General features: G+C 42.0%; 1 protein-coding gene across 1 annotated transcript in view; it reads left to right on the plus strand.

Annotated features, from left to right (window-relative positions):
• The window catches only part of LOC135553943 (sodium channel protein type 4 subunit alpha B-like), a 55232-nt gene that overhangs the window by 4728 nt on the left and 36473 nt on the right, over positions 1 to 14031 (plus strand). Inside the window, exons 2-4 of the mRNA XM_064985898.1 lie at positions 10870 to 11010; positions 11228 to 11365; positions 11662 to 11780. Coding sequence (XP_064841970.1) covers positions 10879 to 11010; positions 11228 to 11365; positions 11662 to 11780 — 389 coding nt within the window. The 5' untranslated portion in view covers positions 10870 to 10878. The remainder of the gene's footprint in view (positions 1 to 10869; positions 11011 to 11227; positions 11366 to 11661; positions 11781 to 14031) is intronic.

Raw genomic sequence — 14031 nt, forward strand, 5'->3', positions numbered from 1 at the left:
TCAGGAAACGCCACCCCTGTGCTGTGTACCCTCTGGGGGGAGTACTGCCAGCCAGCCATGGGGACAGAGAGAAGGAACATAGTTCCCAGTGTTTGTGTCCTTTACAGCCTGGGCCGACACGACACGCTCCCCGGCATGGTGTGTGGCGTCCCTTATCGCAGCGATAAGTGGATTTCTGACATGTCGGTGACGAGTGGCTCTCTGTGAGATGACGGTCCTGCTGTATTTCATATCACGCGGTGGAACAACGGGGACGACATGATCTCATGGAGTTCACATGCGTTATCTGGCGTGGCGAGGGCTTGTGGGTCTGGAGTGGGTGCCATGAGATGACTTGGCGCTTGACAGTTAGGAAGGACAGACAAAAGCTAGGAGAGTGTCTTCTACATTTGGTCCAATCAAATGTTAACAAAAGGTTTTCTTGGTATTAAATGGGTCAGTCGCTGGCGCTGGCGCTGCTCCTGAGGAAAACATCAAACTTTTTTGGCTGGTGGATGATATTTCTGGACGTGGTTGAATTTGACCCTGATTCCCGTGCCTCAGAAACATGGATATGTACCCAGTCCTTCCAGAGCAACTCCCCCACTCTCCCCCACCCCTGTCGCTCTTGCGTGTCAGCGCCGGCAGCCTTTAATGTCTACCAAATTATCTTTGCGCAGGAGCCAGAAGCCTAAAGCTGTGTAACTTAGTTTCCGGATAGGAATACCATCACTCTGCATTCCCTGGCTGGCTAGTGTAACACACATCGGGTCTCTGTATCCTCTCTTCCACCCGCTTCTATCCCTCTGGTATGTCACTTGTCAGAATAGTCCTGTAGACCGCGGCATGTTGACATGCACAACGTATAGTGCACTTCCGTGCTTACTGCTTAGCCCCACGCTTGAGGTGAAGTTTATATAATAGCTTAGGCAAACGTCCGTGCTTAGCCCATGCTTGAGATGACGTTCAGAGTCTAGAATATCTTAAAGGTATGATATTCAAATTACACATTTACATACATTTTCTTAGCTTGAAAGTAGTTTATAGGCCACATTGTATGGAGCTAGGGTTGCAAAGGGAGGGTATATTACTGGAAACCGTTGACGTTTACCAGTAAACTACCAACACTATTGCGTTATATAGCAAACGTGCTCACTCTGGTCTTGCCACATGTGCTCTAGCCAACAGCTCGCAGATACAGTGCGAGTAGGCTATGTACATTATGAGATTATTATGGATAAAAGCAATATTATTTGTATTTGTCAAATGGCAGCCAAGCGTCCATCGTCATGTCAGCAGAATAAGACCCTCGATATTTATTGGAAAGGAGCATTAAGCTCATCACTTTGCACATTCACCACCCTATGAAGCGCATCATAACTTATTTCATCTGTATCCTAATAAATTGCATGGTTTCCCGAGCCGTAGTGGGAGAACCACACAACATATCATCGCGTGACTCTGATGGTTATTATATCAATATTTGTGTATAAAGGTGTTTCCACGCCATTTCTCGCGTAATACATTTTACCGACACAAAAGATCCCACCATATCGAAGGAACAAATTGTCTGTCAGCATTTATAAAATTGTTTCTTCGGCCCCGTCATGACTTTTTTCATGCGTCAGGTAATTCGATCGCATGAAGTCGTTGGATGGAAAATTGGTTTCTGTAATCTTGAGTCTATTTGAGGGACTATATGGAGAGCATGCAAGCGTTTGGCTAACGGTGTAAACATCTCCCTTAATTTATTGTATTTTATTTATTTAACCTTTATTTAACTAGGCAAGTCAGTTAAGAACAAATTCTTATTTGCAATGACGACCAACCAAAAGGCAAAAGGCCTCCTGCGGGGACGGGGGGCCTGGGATTAAAAAATATATATATATATAAATATAGGACAAAACACACATCACAACAAGAGAGACACAACACTTCATACAAGCGCATCTCTAGAGTACTGGGCTGACTCAAGCATAAATACCACCCTGTAGAACACAAAGTCTAAGCTCTCTGCAGGGTGCCTGTTCTTCCTGTTATAGCATATGCTGACGGCCCCAGATAACTGATGCTGAGCGGCAGAGACGTTGTTGCACTGTTTGTCTTATTGCCTGTTGCTCGGCTGTTACATACAGTATCAAATGTTGTGGTATCAAATAGTGCCCAGTTTGGATGACTTTAGTTTCGTCTACGGCCCCCCACCCCTCCCCCTGGCACTCTGGGCTGCAGGTCACACATTGGGGCCCAGGGCTTTACAACTAAAGGGTAGTTACACATGTTAACAACTCCGCGAAAGAGGCCTCCTGACACAGAAAGGGCTCATAGGGCTCTGGTCAAAAGTAATACTATGTAGTAGGGGTTGGAACCCAAATTATATATATTTTTTTGTTTCAATGTTCCGACCAGTAAAAAGAAGTTCTGAACTGGTTCAAACTAAAAAAAAGTTATGGTTTATATCGTTCCTCTCTGTTCCTTTTTAAACTTTTTTTTGTTTTACATTTAGCTTGACAATGAATTACTTCAAGCAGCTTGCTATGGAGCTTGCAAGCTATAGATGTTTATATGCTTTGGAAAGAAAGTGCAGGGCGCAGATGCGGCTGAACTTTGGTGGGTAGGAAGAGAGCGAGAGAGGTTGGGAGGTGCAGGTAGCCTACACAATCACACATGCTGGAAAAGATTTTCAGCTGGCAGGCGGACACTGGAATACCTATCTGAGTGACAGAGTGAGGGCTTTGCATGGGTGCATTGTTGCGGTTTTCATGGTATTGGGAAAAAATTCACACGATTTACATCAGCACTGCTCGTTCTCAGATGAACAGACGGACAGACAGACAGGCAGGTGGACAGACAGACCTCTTTAAGAAAACGGGATTTGAATTATTTAAAGGTCTGGTTGGGTGCAGAGTGTGTTGTAGGCTCCATAGAATGACAGACAGAAAGGAAGAACGGCAGACAGACAGACAGACAGACAGACAGACAGACAGACAGACAGACAGACAGACAGACAGACAGACAGACAGACAGACAGACAGACAGACAGACAGACAGAGAGAGAGAGAGAGAATCAAACAGAGACAGACAGGGTGGCAAGCAGACAGACAGAACCACAGACCGATAGGACTCTTTTAGAAAGCATGTTTGATTTGATTATGTTAAATGTCTTGTTGTTGTGCTGGGTGCGTGCTGCAGACTTCACAGGAGTGAATGATCTGGAAGTGGCCTGTTTCATAGCAGTAGACCAGGACCAGAATGGAGAGTGTAGCCTAATAGTTGTGGGAAACCAGAGGCAGCCATCCATCTCTGCCAGGATAAACGCAAGACAAACTGGGAGCGACATGTTGGAAGGACGAGGGGAGGGGAGGATAGAGGGGTTGTCACAGGCCAGGCACATACATTAAGGAGGGAGGGGTTGGCATGTGTGTGTGTTGAAGGAAGCAGTCAAGTGCTAGGAGAGGGGCAGGGGTAAATGGGGGGTGGAGGGGGCTAGAACGTGTAAACAGAGTGGATAGGATTTTAACCCCATGCGAAATAGAATGTGGCAGAGTTCTGAGCTGTCAGAAAGCTCTGAGCCGGAATGCCAACGGCCTGTTTATCGGCACGATGTAAGGCAGGGAGGGAGCGGAGGGCTAGCGGGTGAGGAGCTAGGAATGAGCAGAGTCATCGCCGGTACTGTAACCCGACGCCTTACCATGATTGTCTGTAGCAGCTGGGCGGCCACCATGTAGAGAGGGGTACTGGTTGGAGAACCACGCTCCCCTGGAACCATTTACTTTCCTAGGCCAGCCATGATATGATCCAGGCAGGCCCACTCCATCCTCTAACGTGGGGTCCCTACATTGACCTCAGGGGTAAAAAATCATGCAAATCTGGATAGTCACTCACCCTCATCATGACAACATCCCAATCATTGGTGGTCGGTGCTGTTTAAGATGAGGGAGGACAGAATTATGTTTTTATGGCCATGGCCTTATCTATTACATCATATTGGAAGACTGTCATTCATATTCCATTCACCCAGCTCAATACTTGAATTTTCCCTTTACCCATCACAAGGTTTCTACAACCTAGCCCACGAATGAAAGTTTACAACATACATTACCGGTCAAACATTTTAGAATACCTACTCATTCAATGTTTTTTCTTTATTTTTACTATTTTAACATTGTAGAATAATAGTGAAGATATCAAAACTATGAAATAACACATGGAATCATGTAGTAGCCAAAAAAGTGTTAAACAAACCAAAATATGTTTTGATGACAGCTTTGCACACTCTTGACATTCTTTCAACCAGCTTCACCTGGAATGCTATTCCAACAGTCTTGATGGAGTTCCCACATATGCTGAGCACTTGTTGGGTGCCTTTCCTTCACTCTGCGGTCCGACTCATCCCAAACCATCACAATTTGGTTGAGGTCGGGGGATTGAGGAGGCCAGGTCACCTGATGCAGCACTCCATAACTATCCTTCTTGGTCAAATAGCCCATACACAGCCTGGAGGTGTGTTTGGTCATTGTCCTGTTGAAAAACAAATGATAGTCCCACTAAGCCCAAACGAGATGGGATGGCGTGTCACTGCAGAATGCTGTGGTAGCCATGCTGGTTAAGTTAAATTTGAATTCTAAAAAAATCACAGACAGTGTCACCAGCAAAGCACCCCCGCACCATAATACCTCCTCCTCCATGCTTTACGGTGTGAAATAGACATGCTGCGATCATCCATTCACCCATACCGCGTCTCACAAAGACACAGCGGTTGGAACCAAAAATCTCTAATATGGAGTCCAGACCAAAGGACAAATTTACACAGGTCTAATGTCCATTGCTCATGTTTTTTTAGCCCAAGCAAGTCTCTTCTACTTATTGGTGTCCTTTAGTAGTGGTTTCTTTGCTGCAATTCGACCATGAAGGCCTGATTTACACAGTCTCCTCTGAAGAGTTGATGTTGAGATGTGTCTGTTACTTGAACTTTGTGAAGCATTTATTTAGGCTGCAATTTCTGTGGCTGGTAACTCTAATGAACTTATCCTCTGCCGCAGAGGTAACTCTGGGTCTTCCTTTCCTGTGGCGGTCCTCATGAGAACCAGTTTTATCATCTCGCCTGATGGTTCTTGCGACTGCACTTTAAAGAAACTTTCAAAGTTCTTGAAATGTTCCGTATTGATTGACCTTCATGTCTTAAAGAAATGATGGACTGTCGTTTCTCTTTGCTTATTTGAGCCTTTCTTGCCATAATATGGACTTGGTATTTTACCAAATAGGACTACCTTCTGTATCACCCCCACCTTGTCACAACACAACGGATTGGCTGAAACGCATTAAGAAGGGAAGAAAATCCACAAATGTACTTTTAAGAAGGCACACCTGTTAATTGAAATGCATTCCAGGTGAAGCTGGTTGAGAGAATGCCAAGTGTAAGCAAAGTTGTCATCAAGGCAAAGGGTAGCTATTTGAAGAACCTCAAATTAAAAATATATTTTGATTTGTTTAGCACTTTTTTGGGTACTGCATGATTCCATGTGTGTTATTTCATAGTTTTGAGGTCTTCACTGTTAGTCTACAATGTAGAAGAAAAACCTTTGAATGAGTAGGTGCTCTAAAACTTTTGACCGGTAGTGTATATATACTACAAAATATAGCTAGCTCTCTATTCTCTCTCTCTCTTGCTTCACCTTAATTTTGGAAGAAATTCATTTGTTCAAAACTATTGTCCTTCTCTCTGTTTGAGTCAATGACTCACCATATTTTATGCATTGCAGTGCTAGCTAGCTTTATCTTATGCTGTCAGTACTAGACATTATCTGATCCTTTGATTGGGTGTATACCATGTCAGTTCATCTTGTAAAAGCTCTGATAGGTTGCTGGACGTCCTCCGGGAAGGTTTTAATAATTATTGTGTAAGTCGATGGAAGGGGGGGTGGGGGGGGGAAGAACCATGAGCCTCCCTGTTGAAGAGGGACAGAATCTTATTATTGAGGTTTTCTGCAAAGACTTGGGGCTTTGGATTTAACCTCACACAATTGTTATCTTCCTAACATGCTTACTGGTAAATAGATTTGGGGAGATAATCAAATTATCGGTCTGTCGTCTAAAGATTATACATGAAACAACTATTAGAATAATGATGTAGAACAAGCTCATCATCCGTCATTATAGCTATGCAAACTGCATAAAATAATTAGCTGACTGATTTAACTCATCGTCCAGTAGTGTTGCAATTCTGATCTCTGATCCTCCTGTGATCCAAAGCTGAGCTTGGCGCAGAGCAGAGCAGGCTTTTACACTGAGCACAGCCCTTGTGTGGATAGAATCACGTACTTGTGAAGTCAATAGGAAGTATTAGGGACAGTCCAAGTAAGGACAAAATCACTGTCCTCGAGTTGTGGACAATATGGGACAGTCTGACAGCTCTGTAATTACTTCTCACACAGTCACCTCAAAGTGCTGCGGTCGTGAACATGTAGTTTCCCTTGAACGAGATAATATTGAGATTTTATACACATTTTGTTGCCATGTCCAATAAGTCTTGCAGCTGCAATTAACAGAAATTGTCATTTCAGTAATAAACATCAAAGACAACTTAACTAGCCATAATATTGGAAGCTTTCTGCACAATTCACTCTTTACATTCCAGACCGTGTCTGTTCAGTGACTTGAATGTAACCCAGTGATCCACTGGCCTTGATTTCTCTAAGAACTACCCATCATGAAGTGGCTCCATTCAGTAGAACAATGTCCCGGTGCCCCCTGCTACGACACATCCACAAGGGTACAGAAGTTAGACTATGGGGGCAGGTGTGCAACTAGAATGTGAACTTTTTTTCCGACCTGCATGGGGCTGGAGGTGGAACTTTTGTCTTAATCCAGCAAAATGCCCAGCAGTCTAAAAAGGGGTTCCTTCAGAACCTGTCTATGTGTAAAGAAAGGCACAACCATAGAGTGAAAGTATAGCGGAGGGCTCTGCAGTCATGTTGACCTGAAAGGTAACACTAGTGGAAGCCTGGGAGAGGCACAGGACCTTTCTGAGGAAGAAAGCTAAAGACCTGAAAAGATGCCCTTGTGGATATTCACATTTAAGGAGGAGGGTGGTGATTGGGGATCCACAGTCTCAATGTTAGGTTGCGAGTTAGAAGTTCTCTGTTTGTCCTTATAGATGTGATGGTAGTCAGTGCTCGATTATCGACATGGTTGGTACACTCAGAAAATAACTTTAATAAAATAAAACAATTCAATTCCTAATAATGTCCTAAATTGAATGGACCACATTGGTGGTTGTATGCAAGAGGGAATGGGTATGATTGTCTCAGCCAAAGTCGACAGGTTTTGTTGTGCTAAGTAACATTTTATCTACATATATTCTATTGTGATGATTTTATCCTGGATTTTGTCAATATTTTGTGATGAGTACAGCAAAGCAGATATTTAACACATTATTTAACCATCTTTAACACATTATTTTACAATCTTTAACACATTATTTTACCATCTTTAACACATTATTTTTCCATCTTTAACACATTATTTTACAATCTTTAACACATTATTTTTCCATCTTTAACACATTATTTTACAATCTTTAACACATTATTTTACCATCTTTAACACATTATTTTTCCATCTTTAACACATTATTTTACAATCTTTAACACATTATTTTACCATCTTTAACACATTATTTTACAATCTTTAACACATTATTTTACCATCTTTAACACATTATTTTACAATCTTTAACACATTATTTTACCATCTTTAACACATTATTCTACCATCTTTAACACATTATTTTACAATCTTTAACACATTATTTTACAATCTTTAACACATTATTTTACCATCTTTAACACATTATTTTACATTCTTTAACACATTATTTTACCATCTTTAACACATTATTTTACAATCTTTAACACATTATTTTACCATCTTTAACACATTATTCTACCATCTTTAACACATTATTTTACAATCTTTAACACATTATTTTACAATTATTGCAACTAGAAGTTTTGAGAAATTATATGATACAAATTTGTATTTCCTTGATTAATCAACTGGAACATAACTTTAAAATGTTATTATTATTAGTTGTTCAGTAACCTAGCGTGACGTCTGTGTGTGTGCGTGCATCAGTGGAGATTTTAGCATGTACAGTTGAAGACGGAAGTTTACATACACTTGGAGTCATTAAAACTAGTTTTTAAACCACTCCACAAATGTATTGTTAACAAACTATAGTTTTGACAAGTCGGTTAGGACATCTTCTTTGTGCATGACACAAGTAATTTTTCCAACAATTGTTTACAGACAGATTATTTAACTTATAATTCAATGTATCACAATTCCAGTGAGTCAGAAATTCACATACACTAAGTTGACTGTGCCTTTAAACAGCTTGGAAAATTGCAGAAAATGATGTCATGGCGTTAGAAGCTTCTGATAGGCTAATTGACATCCTTTGAGTCAATAAGGAGCTGTAGCTGTGGATGTATTTCAAGGCCTACCTTCACAGTCAGTGCCTCTTTGATTAACATCGTGGGAAAATCTAAAGAAATCAGCCAAGACCTTAGAAAAATTATTGTATACCGCCACGAGTCTGGTTCATCCTTGGGAGCAATTTCCAAATGCCTGAAGGTACCACGTTCATCTGTACAAACAATAGTACGCAAGTATAAACACCATGGGACCACGCAGCTGTCATCCCGCTCAGGAAGGAGATGCGTTCTTTCTTCTAGAGGTGAATGTACTTTGGTGCAAAAAGTGCAAGTCAATCCCAGAACAACAACAAAGGACCTTGTGAAGATGCTGGAGGAAACAGGTACAAACGTATCTATATTCACAGTAAAACGAGTCCTATATTGACATAACCTGAAAGGCCGCTCGACAACGAAGAAGCCGCTGATCCAAAAAAAAAAGACAGACTGCGGTTTGCAACCGCACGTGGGGACAAAGATCGTACTTTTTGGAGAAATGTCCTCTGGTCTGATGAAACAAAAATAGAACTGTTTGGCCATAATGACCATCTTTGTGTTTGGAGGAAAAAGGGGGAGGCTTGCAATCCGAAGAACACCATCCCAACTCTGAAGCATGGGGGTGGCAGCATCATGTTGTGGGGTTGCTTTGCTGCAGGAGGGACTGGTGCACAAAATAAGAAGGAAAATGACGTGGATATATTGAAGCAACATCTCAAGACAACAGTCAAGAAGTTAAAGCTTGGTCACAAATGGGACTTCCAAAGGGACAATGACTCCAAGCATACTTCCAAAGTTGTGGCAAAATGGCTAAGGACAACAAAGTCAAGGTATTGGAGTGGCCATCACAAAGCCTTGACCTCAAACCCATTGAACATTTGTGGGTAGAACTGAAAAAGTGTGTGCGAGCAAGGAGGCCTACAAACCTGACTCAGTTACACCAGCTCTGTCAGGAGGAACTGGCCAAAATTCACCCAACTTATTGTGGGAAGCTTGTGGAAGGCTACCCGAAACGTTTGACCCAAGTCAAACCATTTAAAAGCAATGCTACCAAATAGTAATTGAGTGTATTTAAACTTCTGACCCACTGGGAAGGTGATGAAAGAATTGAAAGCTGAAATAAATCATTCTCTCTACTATTATTCTGACATTTCACATTCTTAAAATAAAGTGGTGATCCTAACTGACCAAAGACTGAATTTTTACTAGGGTTAAATGTCAGGAATTTAAATGTATTTGGCTAAGGTGTATGTAACATTCCGACTTCAACTGTAAATCTTGGTGGAGCAAATAATTAAAAATAAAAGTGGGATGCATTCCAGCAAAGCCACAACACAAGACTAATCAATACATTAATTGCACTATAACAGTGACAAAGGGAAAAAAAATCCAGAAAATCACATTGTAGGATTTTTTTATGAATTTATTTGCAAAATATGGTGGAAAATAAGTATTTGGTCACCTACAAACAAGCAAGATTTCTGGCTCTCACAGACCTGTATCTTCTTCTTTAAGAGGCCCCTCTGTCCTCCACTCATTACCTGTGGCACCTGGCACCTGTTTAAACTTGTTATCAGTATAAAAGACACAACCACAACCTCAAAGAGTCACACTCCAAACTCCACTATGGCCAAGACCAAAGAGCTGTCAAAGGACACCAGATATACAATGGTAGACCTGCACCAGGCTGGGAAGGCTTGGTTTGAAGAAATCAACTGTGGTGTGTACCTATGATGAAAATTACAGGCCTCTCTCATCTTTTTAAGTGGGAGAACTTGCACAATTGGTGGCTGACTAAATACTTTTTTTGCCCCACTGTATATATCTTTTACATTGTTTGCAAACTGATATTTGACACGGATGAATGCCAAAATAACATGCAAAACAGTCAAGCCCCCTCCCCCGCCAAAATAATGTCTATATTTTTTGGGGGATAAAAACATTTGGCAAAAAATGTGGCACTCAAAGCCCGTCCTGTCTTGTCTTGTCATTGTAAAGGAGTTTCCGTTGAGGAAAGGGAAGAGGATTCTGTAAAGTGGTTTCAAGGCTACGGATTGTTGTAAAAAGTGCAGAGCAGATTGTTGTAAAAAGAGCAGCTTGGCTGCTCAAAAACACAGAAAAGGACCCACATGTCTGAGTTCACATTTCAGCTGAAGCTGTCGCACAGTGTCCTCACCCAGTCTTTTCTCTTTGTACCTGTCCCTCTCCATGAAATACCTTAATGAAACAATATACCAAAACATGTTTTAAATCATGCATTTTAAAGATGTATTTTTTCAACTTCCATTTTCATGCCTAATATCTTTTCATCTTCCTGATCCATCCCTCCAACTCACAGCACATTAGTTAAATAAAGGTTACATTTAATTTAAAAAACCTGCTGAGAGACCCCGGTGTGGTTGCATTTCTCGCCCAGCAGAATGCCAAGATGGTCGCCCTGCTCCCTCCCACAGGCACCGAAGTGTTTCGCCGCTTCACCCTTGAGTCGCTGGCGGAGATCGAGAGGCGGATGGCCGAGGAAGCAGAGGAGCAGGAGAGAAAAAAGGCCCTGAACATTGAGGTACATTTAACATTTCAGTCATTTTGCAGACACTTATCCAGATTCCAGAGTGACTTCACAATCAGTGGATTTAAGTAAGGTAATTCAAATGTCCATATATCACAGTCAAGCCATTGTAAGTTAAACTTGCTTTCAAAATAGCAGCTATCCGCAAAATCAGTGCTCGTAAGAAATGGTAAAGTGTTTGTAATCATGTTTTTTTCAAACCTTTCCGGAGGTGGCAGAGGAGGACCTGCCAAAGCCAGCCGTCGACCTGGAGGCTGGAAAGGCCCTGCCATTCATCTACGGAGACCCGCCACCTGAGCTGTTCAACACGCCTCTGGAGGAACTGGATCCTTTCTACAAATCACACAAAGTGAGCACTGCAGCCCATGTCCCTTAGTGGCCTGAGGGCTGAGTGTCCACATAACCAGACATCATCACAAAGTCATTTCCTTTACACTAAGCTCAAATCAGAGGTGGATTTACACATTCCAAGTAATATTATTATATTGTTATTATTCAGAGGGTAAATGCCCTCTGATTTACAACAATTACTACACACTCTATGTTGCTAATATCCTTGAGACAAACATCAATACATTCAATTAAAGTACAGATAATATTGGACTTCAAATATTTCTTCACTGATCTTTACTTCTTGTTTTTCAGACCTTTATCGTCATCACCAAAGGGAATACAATCTTCAGGTTCAATGCTGAGCCTGCCTGCTATATTCTAACACCCTTCAGTATTCTCAGGAGAGGATCCATCAAAATTCTCATACATTCATATCCTTGCAATACAAATATCTCACTGATCTACATTATATATAAATATAACTTAGGATCCTGCTGAATGTTCAGAATCCAAGAAATGTGCTACGGTGTGTGTGTGTGTGTGTGTGTGTGTGTGTGTGCCTGTGTGCGTGTGTGCATGTGTGCAAAGGTGTGGAGAGTCAGAGCAGGTCGTTAGTCCAGTTCAGCAGTGTTCAGCATATGAAGAGGACCCGGGTGGCATTGTGAATTTCTTCAGCCACCTTAGGAAGTAGAGCCACTGTTGCGCCCTCTTGACAAGAGTGGTGGGGTTGTTGGTCCATGTCATGTCTTTGGTGATGTGAACACTGAGGAACTGAAAACTGCTGAGTCTCTCTACTGCAGTTCTGTTGATGTTGATCGGACATGTGCACACCTCTGCTTCCTGTAGTCAATAATCAACTATTTTGTTTTGCTGACTTTGAGGGAGCGGTTGTTGTCCTGGCACCGCAATGCCAGTTCACTTACCTCCTCCCTATATGCTGACTTGTCGTTGTTGGTTCAGGCTTACAACCTTGATGATGGAGTTGGTGTTGTACAAAGCTACACAGTCGTGTGTGAACAGGGAGTACAGCAGAGGGCTGAAGACACACCCCTGGGGGGCCCCTGTGTTAAGAATCAGTGTGGAGGAGGTGTTGTTGCCAATCCTCACAGTCTGTGGTCTGCCCGTCAGGAAGTCCAGCATCCAGTGCAGAGAGTGGTATCCAGATGCAGAGTTTTGAGCTTGGTGTTAAGTTTGGAGGGAACAACAGTGTTGAATGCTGAACTGTAGTCAATGAACAGCATCCTTGCATAGGTGTTCCTTTTGTTCAGATGTGTTAAGGCCGTGTGAATTGCAATGGAAATGGCATCTTCTGTCGATCTGTTGGAACGGTAGGCAAATTAGAGTGGGTCCACTGTGCCTAGCATGCTGGCCTTGATGCGGTCCATGACCAGCCTCTCGAAGCACTTCATGACGACCGGGGTGAGCGTGATGGGGCTATAGTCATTTGGGCATTTTATCTTGTTTTTCTTGGGCACTGGGACGATGGAATTCTCTTTGAAGCAGGTGGGGACTACAGCCTGAGATTAAGATTAAAGATGTCAGAGAAGACACCCGCCAACTGGTCAGCACACACTCCCAGGAATGAAATCTGGATCAGAATATTCACTCTTTTGAGAGTTTTCCTCACGTCAGCCTCGGAGAGCAAAAGCACTTGGTCGTCCGGAGCAGCTAGACTCTTCCTGGATGGATCGATATTGTCTGTCTCAAAGCAAACATAGAATGTGTTAATCTCATCTGGGAGGAAGGCTTCGGTGGGCACCACACTGCTGGATTTGCCTTTGTAGTCTGTGATAGTCTAGTCCTTGTCACATGTTTCACGAGTCTGAGTTGTCAAGCATCAATTCCATTTTGATTCTGTATTGTCTATTTGCTTCCCTAATGGATTTGCGGAGCTCTTATCTTCTTGCCTTGTACGTGTTGCAAGCCACCAAGTCATCTGGGTTTGTTCTGCTGACATTGAATTCTGCAGTACGGACACTCAGCATGGTACAGATATCTCTGTTCATCCAGGGTTTTTGGTTTGGGTATGTCCGGATTGTTACTGTGGGTACAACATCATCAACACATTTCCAAATGAAGCCTGTGACTGACGATGTACACTACCGGTCAAAAGTTTTAGAACACCTACTCATTCAATGTTTTTTCTTTATTTATACTATTTTCTACATTGTAGAATAATACTGACGACATCAAAACTATTTGAGATTCTTCAAATAGTCACCCTTTGCCTTGATGACAGAGATCCTTTTTATACCCTGGCTATATTTTAACAGATTTGCCACTCGAAATGTGTTCAACATTCACTGAAGTAGCTAGCAAGTCAACTACATAGCTGCAATTGTTGCGTGGTAACCGAACAGACTTGCTAGTTTAGCTAACCAAACAATCAGTCCTAGCTTATTATTCTGAAAATCTAATTCAACAATACCAATACAGTTTCCAGTTCGACTTTTGCTTTCAAAAGCAGCTCAAACATAGAACATGTAAGAATGAACTATAGCCATTGAATTCTACCGTGCAAATATATAGTGCGTTATAGGGAAATAATAAATGCTCTAGAATGTCCTTCAAGCCAACCAGAAAGGTGTATTGAACAAAGCCATGGTATATACAATATTAATGTTCTAGACACGTTTCATGGGAATGCCCCTTTGCCCTCAGAACAGCCTCAATTCATCAGGG

This window comes from Oncorhynchus masou, chromosome 14 (genome assembly GCF_036934945.1).
Source record: "Oncorhynchus masou masou isolate Uvic2021 chromosome 14, UVic_Omas_1.1, whole genome shotgun sequence".
Classification (NCBI taxonomy): domain Eukaryota; kingdom Metazoa; phylum Chordata; class Actinopteri; order Salmoniformes; family Salmonidae; genus Oncorhynchus; species Oncorhynchus masou.